Source organism: Lepus europaeus, chromosome 7 (assembly GCF_033115175.1).
Source record: "Lepus europaeus isolate LE1 chromosome 7, mLepTim1.pri, whole genome shotgun sequence".
Taxonomy (NCBI): domain Eukaryota; kingdom Metazoa; phylum Chordata; class Mammalia; order Lagomorpha; family Leporidae; genus Lepus; species Lepus europaeus.
The window spans coordinates 9,848,654-9,872,709 of record NC_084833.1 but is presented as its reverse complement, the minus strand read 5'-3'; the positions used below and the strand labels follow the sequence as shown (position 1 = coordinate 9,872,709).

Genomic DNA, 24,056 nt, shown 5'->3' with positions numbered 1-24,056 from the left:
CCACCTCTCGCCAGGGCCCATCTGGCTTCCTCCACCCACCGCCACCAGGACCACCCTGCAGTGCACCTGCTTGTGTCCAGGGGCACCTTCAGCCTCCTCGTGTCCAGCTTCTTTCCCTCATGCCTTGCCCTGCCTCCAGCTTCCTTTTGCCCAGTGGTGCCATTGCTTCCTTAGAGCTGTCCTCTAATTTTTTTAAACTTTAAATTTATTTGAGAGAGAGAGAGAGAGAGGGCTCCCATCTGCTGGTTCACTTCCCAGAGGCCTGCAGATGTCCAGCCAGGTATCGAAGCCCGGAGTAAGGAACTCAATCCAGGTTTCCCTCCTGGGTGGCAGGAACCCAAGGACTTGAGCCGTCACCTGCTGGGCAGAGTGCCCGCCTGCCTCTCTCTTGTTTTCCCTGGAGCACTGTCCTTGGCTCTGGCTCTGCCTCTGCCTCCCTGGCTTGCCGTCCCCAGTGCTTGCCCAGCCCTTGTCCCCTCCTGCCCGCTCTGTGACAGGGACTCCATCACGCGCTAGTTTGTGTCTCCTCCGTCCAGCCTCCTCAGGAGCCCAGAGGGTCCCTGGAACAAGTCGGCACAACATTAGGTAGCAGAAATGCAAGCTATACTTGGCCAAATATACATCCATCACATTCTCTGTGTAACCTTATGTAGGCATCCTTTTCCATGTCATTAAGTCCACTTGCGATGCTTCGGCCCCATCACCACCGTCCATCTCAGAACTCTCTCATCATCTCCCAAAAGTTCCAAGCCTGTGAAACCACGGCTTTCTGCTCCTCCTGTCCCCAGCCCCCTCCCCCCCACCTCTGTCTCTGTGAATTTAGCCACTCCAGCAGCCTCGTGTTAAATGGGATCACAAACGTGTGTGTTCCTTAGCACAGTCTTCATGGTCTGTCTGTGCCGTGGCGTGTGTCAGAATTCCCCTCCTTCTAAAGGCTGAGTACTGTCCTACTGTTTTACCCTTTGGATCATCCCTTCGCCTGTTGGGAGCACTCTGGTTGCTTCTACCCTTTGCTGACTGTGCGTGGTGATGCTATGAACAGTGGTGTGCAAAGGGCAAGGTGTTGAGTCGAATCCTTGCCCTGCCACTTAACTACCTGTGGACAAATAAGCAGTCCCCAGGGCCGTGCCAGGCACGTGGCAGGTGCCCAGTGTTGGCAGCTGTTGCAGTGTGTGGTGGCCAGGCTCTCTGTGGACCGTCCCCTTGGCCACAGCTTCTCTGGGGTGTACAGGGCCCGACTCCCTCCCTCCCTGACAGTCTCAGATCACCGAGGACTTCCGGGCCCTGAAGAAGACCGCTGAGGACATGAACCTGTTCCAGACCAACCACCTCTTCTTCCTCCTCCTCCTGGCCCACATCATTGCCATGGAGAGTGTCGCCTGGTTCACCATCTTTTACTTTGGCAACGGCTGGATCCCCACCGTCATCACAGCCTTCGTCCTGGCTACCTCTCAGGTGAGGCGTGACACCCTCGCCTGTCACTCGGAGGCCTAGTGCCTGTGGGCTGACGCTGAAAAGGCACCTGTGGCCCTCTGTCCTAGGCCCAGGCTGGATGGCTTCAACACGACTACGGCCACCTTTCTGTCTACAAGAAGTCCACCTGGAACCATATTGTCCACAAGTTCGTCATCGGCCACTTAAAGGTAAATGCCAGCGGCCCTGGGCGTCTGTCCTTTGGGTTGGCGGCTGGCACGGTGCCACCTCACCCCTGTCTGCTCGGTGAGCCTCCCTCTGAGCAGTGCCTTCTGGGGTGGCTGTGCTGCAAGACAACGCCCTGCCTTCCTGAGCCGTGTCTCGGGGTCACACCAGACCCGTAAAACAGCAGTGCACTAATTATAAAAACAGACGCACATCTCCTTGGTCTCTTGGCTCGGTGGCTGCTGTTGTTGGTCTGCGATGGGCTTACCTAATAAATTCCTTGTAGCTGGAGCCCAGTAAGGAGACAGCGCTCTTTCCCTCTCCCTGGGAATCTGAGCTATGTAGTACACGGTGTTCCTCCTTTTTGTTCCCCTCCGACGCCAGGAAGTGCACAGCAACATTTGGGACAACAATTATCCCTCGTCTGTGTTTCTGGGGCTCTTTTCCTGCCTTCCCTAATACGCCGTCTACGCTTTTTTCTTTATGTTAACATTTGAGTCTCTGGGAGGCAGGGTCTTCAAGAAGTTGCTGGAAAAGGCCTACATGGATTTCAAAATGTTTTGCACCAAAACAAGTCTATCTTTTAATTCTGTTTTCCTTGGACTGCTTATTTATTTATTTATTTAAAAGGCAGAGTTACAGAGGGAGAGAGAGAGGACTTCCATCTGCTAGTTCACTCTCCAAATGGCCACAATGGCCATGGCTGGGCCAGGCTGAAGTCGGGAGCTTGGAACTCCATTCTGGGTTTTCCACGTGGGTGACAGGGGCCCAGGCCCTTGGACCAGGTTCCAGGAGCATTAGCAGGGGGCTGGATCAGAAGTGGAGCAGCCGGGACTTGAACTGGTGTTGACAAGGGATGCCAGTGTCGCCAGCACAGGTGGTGGCCTAACCTCTCCAGGGACATTTTGAAGCCCCCTGTTACGTAAGCCCTTACATAGGAAGCGATCTCAGTGCTGTGTGGAAATATGTGGGCTCTGATGGGTGGTTACAAGTGCTCCGTGCTGTGAGTTAGGTTGTCTCTCCAGACCCCAGCAGACAGCGGGGCTTCAACACAGCACACTGCAGACTACTGGTTAGCCAGTGTGTATTGCACTTCGTAGGATTGGCTGGGACCAAGCATTGAAATTCAAAATTTGGATTTCAGTGTCATTTTGGCACCACTCACCATTGTAAAGCCAAAGACTCCTACGTTGGACTGTGGCAAATCGGGTACTGTCTGCACACGTGAGGGTACTTTTGTTTTTTTAAGATTTGTTTGTTGATTTGAAAGGCAGAGTTACACAGAGAGAGAAGGGAGAGACAGAGAGAGAGCTTCATCCACTGGTTCATTCCCTAAATGGCCACAATGGCCAGATCTAAAGCCAGGAGCCTCTTCCGGGTCTCCCACGTGGGTGGCAGGGAGCCCAAGCACTTGGGCCATCCTCCTCTGCCTTCCCAGGTGCATAGTGGGGAGCTGGATTGGAAGTGGAGCAGCCGGGATTAGAACTGGCACTGTCATGGGATGCTGGCGTCACAAGCGGCCGCTTCACCTGGTGCGCCACAGTGGTGGCCTCAAGGAGTGCTTTCAAAGGCTTACTTATGGGCAGTGAAATGAAAAGATCAATGTGCTTTGGCGCAAAAAGTTTTTTTGAAATCCGTACATATTGAGAGGGTGATCAGAAAGTTATGGAGGGGCAGTCGCTGTGGCGCCGCAGGTTAAGCCACCTGTGAAGCTGGCATCCCATGTGAGCACTGGTTCTAATCCCAGCTACTCCACTTCAGATCCAGCTTCCTGCTCATGTGCCTGGGAAAGCAGCAGCAGATGACCCAAGTGTTTGGGCTCCCTGCCAGCCACATGGGAGACCCAGATGAAGTTCCAGGCTCCTGGCTTCAGCTTGACCCAGCCCTGGCTGTTGCAGCCATTTGGGAAGTGAACCAGGGGATGGAAGACCTCTCTCTCAGTTTCTCCCTCTTGCTCTGTAACTCTGCCCCCCCCGCCCTGACCCTTCCCAACAGCATCTAACAGCCTCTAGGGGAGGCTGGGTCCTGAAGAGCTCCACCCCCGACCCTGTCCCAGTTAAGCTTCTCCCCTCTGCAACCCAGGCCACGCTGGGCCCTTTGCTTGCTGGCCACAGGTGGCATCGAGGGGTGACCCAGCACCAAGCAGGCCACTCATTCCACGGCAAGCACTTTGCCTTGCCCTGAGCCTCGAAGGTCTGGAGAATCTGGCCTCTCTCCAGAATTTCAGGGACAAGGAGGAAGGTGCACAGAGCAGAGGCCTTGTTTCATCTTGCACTGTCCTCCCCCCAACCCCCGTGGATAAAACCCTCCTCGGTGTTGGAAAGTTACTTTTCTCTTCTAACCCATGTTGTCCCATGAGACAGGCTGTGTCCTAGTTCCAGACTCCGGGCAGGGGCCGGGGGGCCTTTCCTGCCTGATAACCCCAGGTCCTTGAAGAACCCCGTGGGGCACAGCTCTTGCACCACACAAGAGGTGAGGCCAGGGCTGGCCTCCATGCGGAATGTTCACTGATGACATCAGGACTCTGGGGTGATGAGAAACAAGGTTCTTAGGCTTCGGGATGTGTGGTCTCTCGTGGCCCCCCAGCCCCTGCTGGCTGTATCTTTGCTGCCGTATTGCAGAACCAGGCCCATGGCACAGCCGTGCAGCTCGCCCAGGGGTGCCCCAAGCACCAAGTTCGCAGCTTGCCTGGAATCCAGCCCTGGAGCTTGGGCACAGAAACCTGGTAGGCAAGTCTTGTAGGTTCCTCCGTGCCTGTGTTCCCTTCCCTGAGTGAAAAGGGGCTGGGCACAGGCAGCTCCTCGAGGGCCCTGCCAACTCTAGCACAGGTTGGTGAGGCCTGAGACCAGGTACTGGGGGCCTCGTGGGGCCGAGACCTGCTTTTTTTTTTTTTTTAATTTTTTTTTTTTTTTTTATTTTTGACAGGCAGAGTGGACAGTGAGAGAGAGACAGAGAGAAAGGTCTTCCTTTTTGCCGTTGGTTCACCCTCCAATGGCCACCGCGGTAGGTGCGCTGCGGCCGGCGCACCGCGCTGTTCCGATGGCAGGAGCCAGGTGCTTATCCTGGTCTCCCATGGGGTACAGGGCCCAAGAACTTGGGCCATCCTCCACTGCACTCCCTGGCCACAGCAGAGAGCTGGCCTGGAAGAGGGGCAACCGGGACAGGATCGGTGCCCCGACCGGGACTAGAACCCGGTGTGCCGGCACTGCAAGGTGGAGGATTAGCCTGTTAAGCCACGGCGCCGGCCCGAGACCTGCTTCTGACTGTGCACCGGTGCTGCTGTGGGATTTCACAATTTCCCCTCTCCTGCAGCCAAGCCGCTTCCGGCGGATGTCTCTCCCAGAGACATGGAATTCCAGGGAATTGTCTTACAAAACAGTTGCAGGCGGTCACCTCTCTGCTTAAAACCCGTTCCTATCCTGAGCTTGCACTCAGGATAAGGTGCAGATACCCACTGGCCTTCGTGTGGCTGGTCTCTGGCCAGCAGGGCTGGGATTAGGATGAGGCAGGGGAGGCCCTTGGCTATGGTGCAGAATTTAGGGGGCCACAAATGTAACATTCTAATGCGTGGGATTTTTTTTAAGATAAAAAGAGCAATGCAAAAACAGTCCTGCAATGTAGTAAAATATCAACATTTGACTAGAGATCAGAGCTGAACCAAGAGGCAAATAGAAAAACATTCACCCTTGTTTATGTGTTGATATCATTTTAAAACAATAACCTTTGTTTATTGGAAAGGCAGAGTGACACACACAGAGAGAGATAGAGAGAGAGAGAGAGAGAGAGAGATCTTCCATCTGCTAGTTTACTCCCCAAATGGCTAAAACCGCCAGGGCTGGGTCAGGCCAAAACCAGGAGCCTGGAACTCCATCCGAGTCTCCCATGTGGGTGCAGGGCACAAGTACTTGGACCGTCATCCACTGCTTTCCCAGGCGCATTAGCAGGCAGCTGGACCGGAAGCAGAGCAGCTGGGACTGAATTAGCACTCCGATATGGGATGCTGGTGTCACAGGTGGTGGCTCAGCCCATGGTGCCCCATGCTGGTCTTGCAGACATGGTTTTAGTGTTTGATTTCTTTTCTTCCAGAACATCAAATCCATTGTTAAAAAAATATTTAAAATTTGAGAAGTCCGTGTCTAAAAAGCCATGTGATTTTGATTTTTAACTGCTGTATTTATACCAAGACAAGCTCCAGTTACACTGACTGCAGCTGATGGCAATTAAAAATCATTTAAACTTGTCTCCCAGCTGACAGACATCACCAACGTTGGTACTTGTTTTAATTGAAAATGGCCTCAGCCAAAAAGCAGTTGTTTTTTTTTTTCTTCAAAAAGCAGATTTTTAAAGGGCTTAGGATGGGTTTGTGTTGTTAAAGCCAGGATGCACCGTTTTCCTCAGGCTTTCGGCTCTGACCCAGCTGTCACGCTCCTGCCCCGGGGCGTTCCTTCCTTCGGCTTCTGGAATGTTCCACACACAAACACCAGGGGCCTCTGTTAGGAAAGCCCGCTGGCTCTGGCCATGTCCTGTGCAGCTGCAGGCAGCTTCGGCGCAGCCTCCCTGGGCTCTCGCGGCTCTGGCAGCCCTGTTCCTCCCCGACCCTCCCTCTCACAGTTCACCCCCGGGGCAGGGCCTTGGTTCCCGCCTCACACTCTGTCCCCAGCGCCACGCAGAACAGTCCCACGTTCTGGGGCCGCCGGGGGCTGCTGTTGGTCCTGAAGGAGGAGCAGGGCTGTGCCTGTCCAAGAGCAGGGCGGGGAGTCACGGCAGGTGGAACAGCAGGGACAGGACGTGTCTTCATCCACCTGCTCCCGTGACCTGTGCCCTGCCTCACAGGCCCTGTTCTCGGCCCTTCTTCCTTTTCCTCTGTGTGTTCATTCGACAGACATCTGAGTTGGAATACTCTTTTAAAACCATCATTGGGGTCAGCATTGTGGTGCAGCGGGTGAAGCTGCCTCTTGTGATGCTGGCATCCCGTATCACAGCCCCAGTCCAGTCCCGGCTGCTCCATCTCTGATCCAGCTCCCTGCTAATGCACCTCGGAAAGCAGCAGAAGGTGGCACAAGTGCTTAGAGCCCTGCCAGCCATGGATGGAGTTCCTGTTTCTTCATGTTTGCCTGGCCCAGTCCTAGCCATTGTGGCCATTTGGGGAGTGAACCCGTGCGTGGAAGATCTGTCTCTCCCTCCCTCTCTCTGTGGCTCTGTCCTTCAGTTAAATAAACAAATATTTATGTATTTATTTGATAGGGAGAAATAGGCAGAGAGAGCTCCAATCCATAAATACCTAATACATCTGGGACTGGGCCAGGCCAAAGTCTAGAACTGGGAGCAGGGAGCTCCATCGGGGTCACCCATGTGGGTGGCTGGCACCCAATCACCTGAGCCATTACTGTTGCCCCCTAGGGTCTACACTGGCAGGAAACTGGAGTCAGGAGCTGAAGTCAAAGCCAGCTACCCCGACACGGGACGTGGGTCCTTGCCTGGTGTGCTAACCTCCGGGCAGCCCACCCCCCCCTGAGTTGGGATATTCTAAACCTCGCAGGCCTCACACCTCGATCTCTGTGCCAGGGACTTTTCCGTTCAGTTCTTCCCAGGAGTTTTCTTCTGTCGGGGCTACAGCTGTGAATGTGTCACGTGATTCCTCAAGCCCCTGGGCTTGCGCTTGCTGCCATTTCTTTTCTCTGTTGGATTTGACTCCCGCCTGTCTCCAGGGCCACAGCTGTTCACAGCTGTCCCCACCCACGGCTGTGGGTGTCCTGAGACCATGCGCGTGCCAATAGCATCTTCCAAGTCAATGTTTGTTTTTAGCAAACAGGCCTCTTCGCAGATGGCCAGACCCTCAGCCAAGGCATTGATCGGGTCACAGCTCCCAAGTGCAGTGCTGACACTGGAGAGTGCGCGGCGTGTCCCCGGCTGACTTGGCCGCGGGAGCTGCCTCCACACAGTGGTTTACGAGCTTGACTCAGAGGTGGCGATCTGTGACCTGGAAACGAATACCCATGTTGTGCTGCTTGTCTCGGGGCTCATCAGTTTATTGAAGCCAGAACCGGTGTCATCTAAGCCACTGCCAGCCTTCTGGGTGGGACAGGAGCTCCGGCACCCACCCCTCTGCACAGTGGCCACTTATGCAATGCCTTTTTGTTTTTTAAAGCTTTATTAGGGCAGGCCTGTGGCCCAGCAGTGAAGACAGCACTCGGAATGACTTCAGAGTGCCTGGGTTGGAACCTTGGCTCTGCTCTTTGCCCCAGCTTCCTGCTGCTGTGCACCCTGGGAGGTAGCAGGTGGTGGCTCCAGTAGTTGGGTCCCCGACACCCACACTGGAGGCTCGGATTGAGTTCCTGGCTCCTAGTTTCGGCCTTGGGGCGGCCCTGGCAGTTGAGAGCGGTTGGAGAGGGAACCAGCAGATGATTCTCTATCTCTCAATTTAAAAAGTAATAATTAAGGAAAACTTTATTAAGGTATAATCCACAGAGTACACAATTCATTCATTTAAAATGTGCAAGTCAATGACTTTAAACATCATTACCACAATCATCCTCATCACCTCCCAGAGAAACCCCTCCCTTCTTAGCCACCCCATCCCTAGGTCCCGATCCCCTCTGCCTCCCCGGGTTCCCCAGCCCAAGCCCAGGCAACCACTCCTCTTTCAGCCTCTGCCAGTCTCCCTGTCTTGGCGTTTCTCATCAATGGAATGTGGGGTCCTTTGACCTGCCATCACCTCTCCGGGGCCGGTCCACGTTACAGCCCGCCTGGGGGCATGGCCCATCCCCCACTGCCTTTCCCCATGCACCTGCTGACGGGCATTTGTGTCATTCTGCCTTGTGGTTGTTTCGAAGGGGGCTACTCTGGACATTAGGATACAACATTTAATTTATTTTTCTCTTTTTAATCCTCGAGTTCAGCTTTGCATGTGAATGTGTTTTTACACCTCTAAATGCCTAAAACATCTTGGGCATTCACCCAGGCATTCACTGTCCCTGAAGCCCCCTCCCCTGGCATGACACTGGCAGCCAGGAAGAACGTGGTGGAGAAGTGGGTGTGGGCTGGACCACGCCTGGGGCTGGCAGAGAAGCAGAGGCCACCCCATGCCTGCTGCAGCGCTCACCCTGGTCCCATCTGCGTGTGTTCCATCCGCCATCACCATCTTACGGTGGGGGAAACGGAGGCCCGGAGTGATGGAGCGACATGACCGTGGCTGGGGCTGGCTGGTCTTCTGGGCTCCATGGTGACATGGCCGTGTTCTGATTCAGGGTCCCCGAGTGTAGTGAAGTCAGCCCTGAGTGTTGGAGGTGTCTGGAGCTGGTCCTGGGTGTTGGGCGGGGGGTGGGGTGGGGCCTGTTGCAGGCAAGCTCAGGTCCCCAGGGGACCGCATTGCTCACTCCAATCCTCTCCCCCTACAGGGTGCCTCCGCCAACTGGTGGAACCATCGCCACTTCCAGCATCACGCCAAGCCCAACATCTTCCACAAAGACCCGGACGTGAAGATGCTGCATGTGTTTGTCCTGGGCGAGTCGCAGCCCATTGAGGTAGCAACCGTGTGGGTGGAACTCGGCTGGAGCAAGGGACAGGCAGGGGCCAGCGCAGCCAGGCGCGTCCCCATCTCAGCCACGTGGAAAGCCTTCCTGGGCGCCCCGCTGATCATTGCAGTGGGAATGTATGTGGCGTGGCCTCTGGGGTGACCATGGGACACAGCTCCTTAGCGAGAGAGGACACAGGGAAATCTCATTCCAGCTTAGCAGGAAGGCCTGGCTCTAGGGCCCAAGTCTGATCCCCAGCAGGTCAGACCGTGCTCAGGAAACCTTATTTTGAGCAGCAGCCTCCTCTGCACTGGGAGGAACCCCAACAGGTCCTGGTGCCAAGTGAGAAATGATGGGCTGGGGTCTGGTGCGATGGTTGAGACGTCACTTAAGACACCTGCATCCCGCATCAGAGGGCCCGGGTTCTAGTCCCGGCTCTGGCTCCTGATTCCTGGGATGCATCAGCTGATGGCTCAAGTGGTTGCGTCCCTGTCACCCATGTGGGAGACCTGCACTGGAGTCTGGGCTCTTGGCTTTGGTGTGGCGCAGCCCCGGCTGTTGTGGGCATTTGGGGAGTGAACCCACAGATAGGAGATTTCTCTGTCTATCCTTGTGTCTCTCTCTCTGTCTTCCAAATAATAAAAATTTGGTCAAGTTTATAATGGAGTAAAAGGACGCAAGGCTCAGTGAGAGGGTGAGGTGGGTCCAGGGTCGCACCACTTAGTGGCCTGTCCCTGAGAAGTTGCCACATCTTCTGACCACCGGGGTGTTTTCTTCATTCTGCTACACCGTTTTGTTCTTGTATTAGTTCATTTCTTTACCATAGGTGCAGCACATACTTGGTATAAGCATGGAAATATACAAAATTAAAAAGCAAGTCTCATTCTCTCCACCCCCAAATTCCATGCCCATGTGGTGTGTGAGCACGTGTCCGTCTGCTTCCCCACAAACATCAGACACAACAGTGTGCCACTTGCCCACGTGAACCCGTCTCCAGGGGTCCCGGGAGACTGGTTTTCTCTCTGGGGGCTGTGCATGATCAGGGACGTTCCTACAGGCAGCATAACCCACGGTTTGAGAAGGTGGGAAAAATCTGGTGCTAGTGTAATAAAAGCACTCTCGATGCATGTGGAGAATGTCATCGTTTAGTGAGGTCACAAGCAGCCCTAAAGTGAGGGTTGAACTTGAACTTAGAGATCACATAAGCTTTGCTTTTTGCACATACGCTGAGGACGTAGAACACGGGGTAGGAGAGCACCCCCTAGGATGAGGGTGCTGGGCTCAGGAGGGAGGGCTGTCCCAGCCTCTGCCAGGTGAGCCCTGTGCCCTGAGTGAGGTGTGGCACCTTGCCGCTGCTCCCCCTAGCCGCGTGGGCAGCCAGGGCCTGGTACAAGGCCAGGACAGAAGCTGGTGCCCCGGTTCTGCGGGTGCCTATCTCACCCTTGTGTTTCCAGCTGGAGAACGAGTATGTGCGTGGGCACGTGAGCCCCCTGGGACAGGGCCGCTTATAGGAAAGTAGCCTCAACCCGGGCCTTTGGAAGCACCCCAGCTGCTCCGGCCTGGCGTTTGTTTTCTGCCCAAATCCAAGCTTTTGTTTTCCCTCTAGGAAGCAGTGTGCTCGCTTTGATTAGGGTGTCCAGGTAGTAGACCGATGACCTTGGGCCTCGGATCACTGGGACGGAGGCTCAGTGCCTCTGCCACACACAGCCTCAGCAGCTGCGCTCCCAGCAGGGTGGCTGGCAAGAGCTGCACCACCATCTCCTCACCCACACCTTTCTCCGGCCGGCTTTGGGACAGGTGTTGGGGTAGGGGGCTGTGGGAGTCTGGTTCTCCACTTGCCGATACAAAGGTTCTTAAGGAGGTTTGTGGAAAATGTGTAATAACTAAGCATAGATTTCCTTTTTTATTTATTTGAGAGACAGAGTTACAGAGAGAGGGAGAGAGAGAGAGAGAGAGAGAGAGAGAGAGAGGTCTTCCATCCGCTGGTTCACTCCCCAGATGGCTACAATAGCAGGAGCTGGGCCAATCTGAAGCCAGGATCCAGGAGCTTCTTCCAGGTCTTCAGTGCAGATGCAGGGGCACAAGCACTTGGGCCATCTTTTGCTTATTTCCCAGGCCATAGCAGAGAGCTGGATCAGAAGTGAAGCAGCCAAGACTCGAACTGGCACCCATATGGGTGCTATGCCACAACACTGGCTCCCTAAGCATGGATTTCAATTTTTTTTTTTTTTACACCAAAATAAGCTTATCCCTTCATTTTATTTTTCCTCAACTTTTAAAAAAAAAAGATTTATTTTATTTATTTGAAAGAGCAACACAGAGAGAGGTCATCCATCTCCCCAAATGGCCTCAAAGGCTGGGGCTGGGTCAGGCTGAGGCCAGGAGCCTGGAACTCCATCCAGGTCTCCTATGTGGGTGGCAGGGCCCAAGCACTCAGGCCATCCTCCGCTGTCTTCCAAGGCACATTAGCAGGAAGCTGGATCAGAAATGGAGCAGCCAAGACTCAAACCAGTGCTCACAGAGATGCCAATGTCACAGACAGTGGCTTAACCAACTGTGTCCCAATGCCAGCCCCTCAACATTTAAAAAAAAATTATTTCCTTTATTTGAGAGCAGAGTTACAGAGAAAGAGAGAGAAGGAGAGAGAGGAATCTTCCACCTGCTGGTTCACCCCCCAGATGGCTGCAATGGAGAGGGGTGGCCAGGCTGAAGGCAGGAGCCTGCAGCTCCACCTGTGTCTCCCATGTGGACGGCAGGGGCCCGAGTACCTGCCGTGCTGCCCTGGACAGTGGGTCTGATGGCCTTTGTCACACGGTAGTCCCATGCATCACCGTGGAGTCCCCCTCCCGGCCCTGGGTAGGCCAGGGCTTTTCTCCCAGGCACAGATCAACAAAGCCGCCAGCATTGGCCGCACAGTCTGCCCAGCAGGCAGCCCTGTCGACACTGCTGCCCTGCCTTGGCCAGTTAGTGCTCAGCCTTTGGGGCTTACTGATGGTTTCCGGGAGGATGTTTTTGTTTGTTTTATGTAGCAAAATACTCTCCCTGAGATTCTTTTTGAGATTCCTTTCCTTGCTGTTATGCTAAGGAAGCTCTTTGTAGGGAGTATTTTCAGTTTGTTGTCCCAGCGTCTGACGCTGGCCACAGGGGATGTGTGTTCACCCACCTCCACTGGCCTGCTGAGCCAGCCAGTCTCCCTGGCACCTGTGGGCTCCCACGCCCCTCCTGTGTGATGGTGGGGGCTCTCCTGCACCCCAGTGTCTGGGTGCCCTGGGCACAGCATTCAGCTGTACCTGGCACTTAACTCACTGTGAGGGTATAGTGGGGCAGCTTCCCCCTTCTGAATGCCCCTCACTCCATTGCTTTTCCTATCCTTTATCTCCTTGGACATGGCGTTATTTATTTACGTATTTTAAGTTTATTTATTTGAGGGGCCCGTGTTCTGTTGTAGTAGGCTAAACCTCTGCTTGCAGCACTGGCATCCCATATGAGCACCAGTTCCAGTCCCAGCTACTCCACTTCTGATCCAACTCCCTGCTAATGCACCTGGGAAAGCAGCAGAAGATGGCCCGAGTCCTTGGGCCTCTGCACCCATGTGGGAGACCCGGAAAAAGCTCCTGGCTCCAGATCTGCCCAGCTCTGGCCATCACGGCCATTTGGGGAGTGAATCAACAGATGGAAGACCTTTCTCACTGTCTCTCTCTCTCTATCTGTAACTCTACCTCTCAAATACATAAATAAAATTTTAAAAAAAATTATTTATTTGAAAGCCCACCAGCCAGCCAGCCAGAGATCCTCCATCTGCAGGTTCACTCCTTAACTGCCCACAAAAGCTGGGGCTGGACCAGGCTGAAACCAAGAGCCTGGAACTCAGCTGGGTGGCAGGGGCCCTGGTACTTGAGCCGTCACCTGCTGCCTCCCAGGCACATTAGCAGGAAGCTGGATCGGTAGCAGAGCCAGGACTCAAACCCAGGCACTCAGATATGAGATGTGAGGGTCCCACCCTGGGACATGGTTTTATGAGTGTTTTTTTTTTTTTTAATTAATCCTTAGGGGCTTTATATTTTTGTTCTCACAACTGGGGCTTCTCTCGTGTTTGGGAAAGTGGTTGATTTTACTTAGTGCTCTTATGTCTGGCTCGTGTGTACTGGATTCTGCCTGAACCTAGGTCACTTTTCAGTGGATTCTGTTGAGTTTCCTGGGTAGAACGACCACATCTTTGGAAACAATGAAAAATTAATCTCTTTCTTTCTACAGCTCCCTTCTTTTTTTTTTAAAGTTTCATTTAGTTGTTTTATTTGAAAAGGAAAGACAAAAAGAGAGATGTTCCATCCACTGGTTCACTCCCCAAATGCCTACAATAGGCAGGGCTGGGCCAGGCTGAAGCCAGAAACCAGGAACTCGATTTTGGTTTCCCAAGTGGGTGGCAGGCACCCAAGTACTCAAGCTGTCTGTCACTTTCTGCTTGCCAGGGTGAGCATGCGCAGGAGGTTGGAGCCGGGACTTGAACCTGGGTACTCCTGTGGGATGGGTGTCCCAAGCGGTGTCTTAACTACTAGGCCAAATGCTCTCCTCCACTCCATTCTTTTTTTAAAAAATATTTATTTTATCAATTTGAAAGGCAGAGAGAATAGATTTTCTACCTCCTAGTTCACTCCGCAAGTAACTGCAAAAGCCAGGTCTAGGCCAAGCTGAAGCCAGGAGCCAGGAACTCTATCTGGGTCTCCCGCATCAGTGGCAGGAGCTCAAGCACTCGAGCCGTCTTCCACTGCTTTCCCAGGTGCATTAGCAGGGAGCTGGATCGGAAGCGGAGCAGCAGGGACTGGACCAGTGCTCCGATATGGAATGCTGGTTCCGCAAGAGGTGGCGCCCCACCACTGACCCCCACTCTTATTTCTGCTTGGGGTTTGATTGCACTGAGGTGCACTTTTCAGAGCAGCCTTAAACGGTGGCGAGCCCCGTGGCCATCTTGTTCATCAGACATTTGTTTCTTGCACGTGGTTGAGGGGAGCTGCCAGGCTGGTGTTCGTGCCGTGCTGCAAATGGACACTCAGAAACTGGGGTTCTGCCTCCCCACAGAGCACCCTTCCCTCCCTCCAGCCAGGCTGCACCCCTGCCCCTCTGCCTGTCCACTGCTCACCCTCCATGCTCCCCGCAGACCAGGAAGGGGCGCAAGTGGGTCATTGCCCTCCCTGCTGGCCACAGCACAGTCATGGACCCCTGTCAGGGACCCGGGACAGGGACCCGCTGTGGCTCTGCCACTCACGGCTCCCTGTGTGTGAGTTCGCAGCTTCCCAGAGGCGGCGGCCTGGCTCGGCAACAGTTGCCCTCCCCAAGGCGTGCCTGCACAAGGAAGGCCCTTGTCACTCCTCAGACATTCTGTTCCAAAGCTGAAACGCACCCCACACATGCCCCTGGCACCCTCTCTGGCCCTCACCCAAGCCTGGCCTTGTGGTCCTTGGAGAGGCTGGGAACAAGAGGGCGGTCCCAGGGCTGGCGGCCTCCCACCCCTGCCCCTGGCCTGTGTCCCCAGCCATCAACCTCAGCCTGGGAACACACTGTCCCTGCTCAAGGCCGGCCCTGTGAGTGCCACCATCTCCTTCTTGGGTCTGGCCACAATGAGCCACCCACGCCCTGGCCTGCAGTCCAGAGGGCCTGCCTGCCTTCTCCTGTGAGGATTCTGCTCCCCTGCTGTGTGTGACAGGGACTCCCCCGGGGGACAGCAGGTGCATGGGCCCTCCGGCCGAAAGCAAAGCTAATGGTGGCTAAGCAGGGCCCTAAGCCCTGGGCACCTGGGCACGGTGCATGGGCAACGTTGCACAGTCCCTGCCTAGCCCAGCGACAGCAGCCAACCAGACCTGGGGGTCTTCCCAGCCTTTAGAGGAGAGGGCTATGGGCCAGCCAGACCCTGGGAGAGGCTCCTGAGACGGAAACAGATGTGCAGCTGCATGGGACTGTGTCCAGCACCTCGTCCACGATCCCCTGGGGCTTTCGTAGCCACTTTGTCCGCTGGTCCCTCGACAACCCTGTGAAGTATGCGGCTCACCTCCACTGTGCGACAAGAACCCAGGGCCTGCTGGGTGCCACAGCTCAGAGAGAACTCCGTGCAGATCCCCAGTCCCTGTCCCCAGAGCCAGTGTCCCCTTGGCTCCTGTGGGTCATCCTGGGGACAGCTGTGGCCCTCTAATCTCTGTCACCTCCCCAAAAGCAGCAGAAGCCAAGAAAACAGTAGACTTAGGCAAGCATTGGGCACAGTGGCTAAGACACAGCACGATGCCCACATCCCACGCGGGAGTGCCTGGCTCTGCTTCTGACACACAGCAGATGATGGCTCAAGGTCTTGGGTCCCTGTCACCCACATGGGAGGTTCGGGTTATGTTCTGGGCCTCTGACTTGTGCGTGGCCCAGCCAAGGGGAGTGAACCAAAGGATGGAAGGTCTCTCTCTGCCTTTCAAATAAATTAAAGTAAATGCATTAAAAATATATGGATAAAGCAGTATGCTTGCTATGCCAACACAGCTGGGTGCTCTCCCCACAACCCCCCATTCTCCCTGCCACCCTGCTACCTGGCCAGCACTAACTGCCTCTGCTGACCTGCCCAGGCCACCCCTGGGCTCAGGGCCTGAGAGGGATGGGGTGAACTGTGGGCTAAGATGTGGTGGGGAGGCCAGTGGCCAGGGCTAGGAAGCCACAGCAGAGGCTGGGCTTGGAGCCCTGTTCCCTGCTCCTGGTAGGAGATTAAAACAGGACCCAGGGCAGCCTGGAGCCCTGCTCCCCTCAGCCACTGTGCCTCTCCCAGGCTGGCCACCGTGGCGCATCCTCCCCTGAACCCACCCCTCCTGCCCCTCCCTGCACTGGGAACTGCTCCGGCAGAGGCGCAGGACCCTGGCTCAGACCTCACCAGGCCAGCCTCAGCCCTGACTTTAATGATAGTCTTTGAGCAGAGGGCCATACTTTCTGGGAACGAGTAGATCCTTGCTAGGGTGTGGGAGACAAAGGGACCCTTTCTGGTGATGCTTCAGCCGGACGCTTCATGACCGTGGCTGCTGGCGCCGGGACAAAGGTCCTGGGGACAGGCGGGATGTTGTCCCAGCCACAGCCTCCTTTCTGTGATGAGAGGAGATGCCGCTGGGCTTGGCCTACAGCATCAGTCACTCCCAGTCCCCAGGGGGCAGGGTGGGCTGGGCCCAGGTATTTCAGGGCTTCAGGTAACCAGGTGAGGCCTGCATCTGTCAGGGCCCACCTTGAGGGGAGCGATTGAAAATTACAAGGAGGCACGCGAAGGGGAGAGGTGCAGCCCGATGACTGCTGGGCCCTCCCCGGCTTCTCCCAGTCCTTCCTGTGGGTGCCCTGCCTTGGGGTATGTTTTTCAGCTCCCAGCAGGGCCCACTTGTTCTATTTTTTAAAAAATATTTATTTATTTATTTGAGAGGCAGAGTTACAGAGAGGAGTCTCACTGGTTCACTCCCCAAAGGGCTGCAACGGCTGGAGCTGAGCCGATCAGAAGCCAGGAGCTTCTTCCAGGTCTCCCACGTGGGTGCAGAGGTCCAAGGACTTGAGCCATCTTCCATTGCTGCTTTCCCAGGCCATTAGCGGAGAGCCAGATTGGAAGAGGAGCAGTTGGGACTCGAACTGGCACCCATATGGGATGCCAGTGCTGCAGACTGGCTTAATCCTCTACGCCACAGTGCTGGGTCCCAGGGCCCCCTTCGTGTGTTGCCTGGGAGGTGACTTTGCCGCTGAGCCTGAGCTTCAGAAGCCCAGCACAGATGGGCCGGAGGCCTGTCCCCAGCTGGGGAGGCACGGAGGGCAGGTGGGGGGTGCCGAGAACTCAGGATCTGCCCTCTCTCCTCAGTACGGCAAGAAGAAGCTGAAGTACCTGCCCTACAACCACCAGCACGAGTACTTCTTCCTGAGTGAGTGTGGACGCCCCGCCCAGGAGGCCACTGCCCTCCTCCCATCTGTACCCTTTGCAGACCCCAAACCCATCAGAAGACAAGCGGGGGGGCACAGCATCATCCAGGGCCACGCACTCAACAGCTCCTGGCTGTCTGGAGCGCTGGCTCCACGGGCAGCTCCTTGGGCACCAGGGCCATGGGCCGCCTTCCCCCTGTGCTGTAGATCCTGTCTCTAAGCTCAGTGTCTCCGCCCCTCCTGATCTCCCAGGCAGCGCGGGGTGGGGCTGGGGCAGGGCAGGGCAGGAAGCAGCCGGCCAACCTCTGTTCTCTGCACAGTTGGGCCCCCACTGCTCATCCCCATGTACTTCCAGTATCAAATCATCATGACCATGATCGTCCGCAAAGACTGGGTGGTGAGTCGGGGACTGTACGGGCTCTGTGGGGAGTGGGGAGGCAGGGTGCTGGGTGAGGGGCCCCTGGGGGCCTGCACTGCCCTCTTGGTGCCTTGTCGCTCTCTGGAAGGGACTCTGGGAGGCCACCAGGAGCCAGGGAGGCCCCCGCTAAGGTCTCCCCAAACACACCCACAGGGCCGTCTGCTGGGGCAGTGACTGCCTGGGCAGACCCCTCCCCCCAGAGAGTTCCTGAAGGTAACATGATAGGAGGAAAATGCAACTCAGCCACTGTCCCCCCTGCACCCCTGTGGGGCCCCTGAAGTCCCAAATGCCATGTCACCTCCACGCTGGTTGGGGCATGGGGAGCAGCTGAGTGATGTCTGGGACTCCAGGTGTGGTTGCTCTGGCTGCACCTGCAGAGCGAGGCCCTGGTCTCAGCCTGGGGGCTGCAAGGCCTCAGCCAGGGACGGGGCTGTGTCCCAGGCCAATCTCCGTGGCTGGTGCTGGCTGTCTTCTCCCTGCCTCTGTCTCCCACCTGCAATTGTGGCTGCCTCCAGATGTCCCCGTTCTTGCACCCTGATGAGCTCATCTTAGCTGGTTCCATCAGCAGTGACCTTATTTCCAGACATTCACCTTCGGATGGGGCGGGGGGCCAGACGTCAGCACAGGTATCTGGAAGAGGGACACAGTCAACCCAAAACAACAGCCGTGGAAGACTTGCCCAATTTTGCTTCCAAAGTGTGTGTGTGTGGGGGGGGTCCTGGAGAGGGGGCCGAGGAGGCCCCCAGATGTGCATAGATGTGCATGTGTCATTTTGTGCCCATGGTGGAGCAGCCTGTATGGGGGAGTCGCCGTGGGCAGAGCAGGGTTTGCCGGCAGGGACACAGTCTCAGCCCTAAGAAGGGACACAGCCGACGAGGACACAGCCACTTAGCAGGCCTTGCTGGTGCAGCCTGGTTTCAGACAGGGAGCGGCTGAATCTGATGTGTGAGATTTGCTCAGAGTGACCCCTGAGGGGTGGCCTCCTGACCCACACCCTGCCCCTGCTCTGCTCCTGTACCCCAGGATGCCTTTCGTGGTTTTTCAGAGAACACCTCTCATCTTCAGAGCAACCCAGCGCTTCACAGTGCTTTGTCTCCTGAAGTCTGGGCCTTGGCCGTGTCTGGCGAGTCCACTAAACACCAGGCTGGGGCTCCCCGAACCAGTGGGGTGCAGAGGCCTCAAGGAAGGCTCGCCAGGGGAGGTTTTCACTGCCCGGCAAAGGCACCGGCAGCCTCATCCTGGGGAAGCTCTCCCAGCCCCGCCTTCCCAGGGTTTGGCCAGGGCTCGCATCCAGCCGTAGCCTCTGGGAGTTCCTCTTTGGGAAGAGGCTGCCGCCGGCCTCTGCTGCTTCTGCTGACCCCTTCTCCAGCCCCTCCTTGCCATGCCTCACAACCAAGCCATCACCAAACGCAGCCCCTGTGGCTCCTAAGGGAGCTGTCACCTCTTCATCTGTGCCGTGGGCCCGGGTCTGGGCTGACGTCACTGCCTCATCACCCTGCCTCCAGTTGGTGGGACCTACTTTATTTTTTTAAAAAAGGTTTATTTATTTATTTGAGAGGCAGGGTTACAGTAGACAGAGAGATCTTCCATCGGCTGGTTCACTCCCCAAATGGCCACAACAGCTGGAGCTGGGCCAATCTGATGCCAGGAGCTTCTTCTGGGTCTCCCACGCGAGTGCAGGGGCCCATGCACTTGGGTCATCTTCCACTGCTTTCCCAGGTATGGAAGAGAAGCAGCTGGGACATGAATAGGCACCCACATGGGATGCCGGCGCTGCAGGCGGAGGCTTAGCCCACTCCACCACAGCGCAGGCCCCAAGATCTACTTTAAGACACCAATGTAGGGGCCGGTGCAGTGGCGCAGTGAGTTAAAGCCCCAGCCTGCAGTGCCAGCATCCCATATAGGTACCGGTTCGAGTCCTTGCTGCTCCTCTTCTGATATAGCTCTCTGCTATGGCCTGGGAAAGTGGTGGAAGGTGGCCCAAGTGTTTGGGCCCGTGCACCTACATGGGAAGCCTGGGAGAAGCTCCTGGCTCCTGGCTTCGGATTGGCTCAGCTCTGGCTGTTGCGGTCATTTGGGGGAGTGAACCAGCAGAATGGAAGACCTCTCTCTCTCTGGTTCTACCTCTCTCTGTAACTCTTTCAAACAAATAAAAATAAATCTTAATAAAAAAAAGAAATGTATCTATGAAATACATGAAATCTGTTCCCTTAAAAAAAAAAAAAGATACCAGGTGATGATGTCCTCCCATGGTTGTCCCCGAGAGATGGGGGTGACCTGGCTGTGGCCCGCCTCCTTAGCCTCATCTCACCCCAACCTGGATCACTGTGCAGGAGCCTGTAATGATATCGTCTAAGCGTCCTTGGTGGAGCAGTCTGTGCAAAGGCCCTGCGGTGTGGATGAGCTGGGTCAGGGTGACTGAGGAGAGAGTGGCTCCCGCAGAGCTCTGAGAGGCATTAGCGGGGGACAGATGGGATCTGCTTGGAACAAAGGTCACTCCGGTTGCCATGGCTGCCCAAGGGCCAGCAGGAGACCAATGGGAGGCCCCTGCTGTGGTCCAGGGAGACACATGGGCCTGGGTGCGTGATACCTGCAAAACACCTGCGGTGGAGGCAGAGCTGCAGCAGAGGCGCTGGCCCAGGAGGCGACCCTGTTACTGCCCCCGTGAGGACAGGGGCGGGCAAGGTCCCTCACAGGCAGGGAAGGAGATGCCAGGTGCTGCTGAGCAGGGAGGGGACTGAGGGCAGTCGGTGGCCTGGGCACGAGTCGAGGGCTGTGTTCAGAGTCCCCTGGGCCCTGGCAGGGGCTGCTGCCCTCTGTCCCTCCCTGCGGCTGCCCCTGGGCCGGTGACCCGCGGCCCACCCCTGCCTGTGTGCCAAAGAGCAGAGCACACAGTCCCCTTGCTGCTACAGAGATACTCGGCATCGCCCTGGAAACCGAGGCCGTCGGGTAAAGCCCTTGCTTGCAGACGACGGAGTTGGGGAGGTGCTGCCTCTCTGTGGCTCTGTGCCTCTGGGAGCTTCTCTCGGCACCTTTGCTGCATGGCCTGCGGTGTGCATTCGGCCGAGGGCAGTGTGCTGCGCCAGGGCGGGTGGAGCGGAGCCGCACCTCATCCTCTTCCTCCCCGCAGGACCTGGCCTGGGCCATCAGCTACTACGCCCGTTTCTTCTTCACCTACATCCCTTTCTACGGAATCCTGGGAGCCCTCCTTTTCCTCAACTTCATCAGGTGCCTGAGCTTTGCCGGTTGATCGCTGGGCCCCCGACCCCAAGCACTGGCATCGTCTAGGGGAGGAAAGCCCCGGATGTCCCCATTCCTGCACCTGTTCTGGGCTGGGTGGGAGAGTTGATCTGTCACCATGTGGCCAGCCCCAAGGAGACCTCCCAGGGGTCCTTGAGCTGAGCTGTGCTGTCTTTCAGGTTTCTGGAGAGCCACTGGTTTGTGTGGGTCACACAGATGAATCACATCGTCATGGAGATTGACCTTGAATCCTACCGAGACTGGTTCAGCAGCCAGGTGAGGGGACGCAGGCCCTGCAGAGCCAGGACCAGTGTCCACGGCCCTGCCCCAGACGTGGCTGACCAGTGGACAGGGCTGTGCTGAGCTTCCCATGCCCTGCTGGTGGCCTCGGGGCTAAGGAGAAAGTGACAGGAGTCCCCTGCAGGAACGGGTGGTGGGGGAGGGGGAGGGGGTGATCTGGACAGACCCAGGCCTGCAGGCGGGACCCTGTGACACAGAGCAGTGGTCCTGAGGCCCCAGGCAAGGCCGGGCCTTGCGGGGATGAAGCCAGGCCTTTGATCTACCCCGGCCACTCCTCCTATCTCCTCCACAGCTGGCTGCCACCTGCAACGTGGAGCAGTCCTTCTTCAACGACTGGTTCAGCGGGCACCTCAACTTCCAGATCGAGCACCAGTGAGTGTGGCCCCGGGGGCTTGGGCGAGGCAGGGAGACAGTGGGAGGGAGGATTGGGCCTGTGTCCCCCTGCCAAGGTCCCTGTCTGATTGTCATGGCTCTGCAGCCAGCCCACTGCGGTCAGGAGAGGGGCTCCCTGCGGTCAGGTGTGGTGCTGCTGGACCCTGTGTCACATGGTCTCGGTGACAGCCACCCTCCCTCAGAGGTGGCCGGAGCTTCAGTTGCAGAGAGCTTGCAGGGCAGGGGTCCTCAAGCCCACTTGATGGACGGGGAAGCTGAGGCAGGCTTGACAGCTCGCCTGCAGTGTGGGAGCCAAGGGACTCCCCCTGCCCGGCTTTGTCCTTGGCCGCTCTTCCTCTCCCTCTTCTTCCTTATATTCTACTTCCTTCTGTGAAAAGCACCACATTGTTGTCTCTGGCCGCCCAATGTCCTTGCAGCTCCCAAGAGCACAAGCCCACCCAGCTTACAAATGGCCCCAGCTCCCCCCCCTCCCCTGCCAGCCGGGGAGCCCCACAGGCCTGCAGGAGGAGGAGCTGTGCACCCAGAGTCCCGTCCTGGCTGTGGCCTGGGCCTCTCCAGGGCTGTAGAGGGTGGTGGGGAGCAGCATGGCCCCGGCATCCTCACACTCCACCTGCCCCTCCCCCCAGCCTCTTTCCTACCATGCCCCGGCACAACTTGCACAAGATCGCCCCGCTGGTGAAGTCCCTGTGTGCCAAGCATGGCATTGAGTACCAGGAGAAGCCGCTGCTGAAGGCGCTACTGGACATCATCAGGTTAGGCGGGGAGTCGGCAGGTGGGTGCAGGGAGGGGCTGAGGTCACGCATGCTGGCAGCAGTGCCTGGCAGGTGCTCCCTGGCCTGTGCGTGGCTGGGCATCACGTGGCTTCTCTGGATGGTGGAGGAACCCCCCTCTCTCCTCTCCTCCAGAGCCCCCTGTGGAGCCCCCTCTAGTAGCTGCCGCCTGTGCCAGTGGCAAACCCTGATTGAGAGCTGAGACCACCTCCTGGTGGCCTCCCCACTCTGCCCCTCCCCAGAGCTTCCTGGTCCCTGAGCCTTGTCCCCACCCCTCTCTCTTTGCAGGTCCCTGAAGAAGTCTGGGGAGCTGTGGCTGGATGCCTACCTCCACAAATGAGGCCGTAGCCCTTGGGCATCCACCAGGAAGAGGCGCCTGGGTGACGGCCACAGGGAGGGGTGGGCTTCTGTTCCGAGGGGTGTCCGTGAGGCTGGGGTACACGCCGGCCCATGCACCCCATGCTTGGTCTTTCTTCCTTTCTCTTCTTTCCCTCCCCTGCTGCCACCACCCCTGCCCTCGGTGGGCCCCAGCCCTCCCCCTGCTGCCTCCCAGCCCCTTCTCCCACAGAGCAGAGAGGTGGCCCCAGGAGGTGTCTCCATCCCTCGCTGCAGCCTCTGCCTCTGGAGATCTGAGGATACCAGAGACCCAGGGGTCGGGCCCGGACTCCCCTCTTGACCCAGCCACCAGGGTCACACTCCCCGCTGTTGTCCCGCGACTCCTGGGTCCGTGGGGCAGGGTGCTAGCCGGGTAAAGCTCCCTGGCCCCCTGGGCCTGGCGCTGCTCTCCCTGACGGCCGCTGGTGACGTGCCTGTTGTAGGAAGCTGTGCCTTGTGCTCCGGGTCTCCCTCCCAAGGCTGGGATGGGCACCTGGGCCCTTCTGCCTGCTGCCCAGGGCCCTGGGTTCTGCAGCGCAGCCGGCTTAGACCTCGAGGTCCAGGGCAGTGTGCTCGACAGCGCCCACTGGAGCTCCCTGCCTGGGGCTTGTGCAGGTGCCGGCCCACCACCGCCCCCACTCCAGGGCACTGGACCTCAGGACCAGAGGGGCTTACTACCCCCAGCCCCGCCCCCGTGGGCACAGCAGAGGCCTCTCCCACCCGGCGAGGATCTTTGTCCTGAGATTCTCGAGCAACCAGACCTTCTCCAAAATGTTCCATTGCCCGCTGGGCAGTGCCAGCCACTCCCCAGAGGCCACCAGCACCACAAGGTCTCGGCACAGCGTGGGGCTGTCCGCGCTGTCTCTGTGTCTTTGCTGTCCTTACTGTGACTGTGTTTTAACCTTTTGCTGCAGGCTGCACTCGGAGAGGAGGGTGGGACGTGGGCTTTTCCCCAGGCGCCCCTGTGGGCGGAGGTGGGGACACACACCGGGCCATGGGGACTGGGGGCTGCTGCTGTTAGGAGGACTGGGCAAGCGGAGAGGGAGGGAGTCTGAGGAGGAGGTGACCCTGGGGTGCCAGGGAAATGGGGGCCCAATGAGGGCCATGCGGAGCTGAGAAGAGGAAGAGGAGGTGGGGGCTGGAGGCCGGGGCAGCTGAGGGGAGGGGGACGAGAGAGAGGGAGGGAGGGGTCCGAGCTGCTGCTTTCCATGATCTAACCCACTAACCCATGACCCTTAGATTCAGGGGAGGGGCGGGGCGAGAACACCGGAGCATGGGGGCACCTGGGGCAGGACTTCTAGTCCCCCAGCCAGCCGGGAGGGACCAGTGAGTGTCTGTCTCCAGGTTGTCATGACAACAGCGGCCCCAGCCAGGCCCAGCCAGGGCCTGCCTGCTCCCCCAGGGGCAGAACAACTCCCCTGGAAACTGCTCTTAATTTCTACCATGTTGCTTCCCCACCCCTATGGTTTTTTGGAAATAAAAGAAGCAATTTTCTTC

The 24,056-nt window shown here is 57.2% G+C and overlaps 1 protein-coding gene across 1 annotated transcript in view; it reads left to right on the top strand.

Annotated features, from left to right (window-relative positions):
* FADS2 (fatty acid desaturase 2) overlaps positions 1-24,056 on the top strand; it is a 34,703-nt gene extending 10,647 nt beyond the window's left edge. Inside the window, exons 3-12 of the mRNA XM_062196033.1 lie at positions 1,258-1,455; positions 1,542-1,643; positions 9,036-9,161; positions 17,005-17,065; positions 17,384-17,460; positions 20,612-20,709; positions 20,901-20,997; positions 21,314-21,393; positions 22,041-22,166; positions 22,473-24,056. Coding sequence (XP_062052017.1) covers positions 1,258-1,455; positions 1,542-1,643; positions 9,036-9,161; positions 17,005-17,065; positions 17,384-17,460; positions 20,612-20,709; positions 20,901-20,997; positions 21,314-21,393; positions 22,041-22,166; positions 22,473-22,524 — 1,017 coding nt within the window. The 3' untranslated portion in view covers positions 22,525-24,056. The remainder of the gene's footprint in view (positions 1-1,257; positions 1,456-1,541; positions 1,644-9,035; positions 9,162-17,004; positions 17,066-17,383; positions 17,461-20,611; positions 20,710-20,900; positions 20,998-21,313; positions 21,394-22,040; positions 22,167-22,472) is intronic.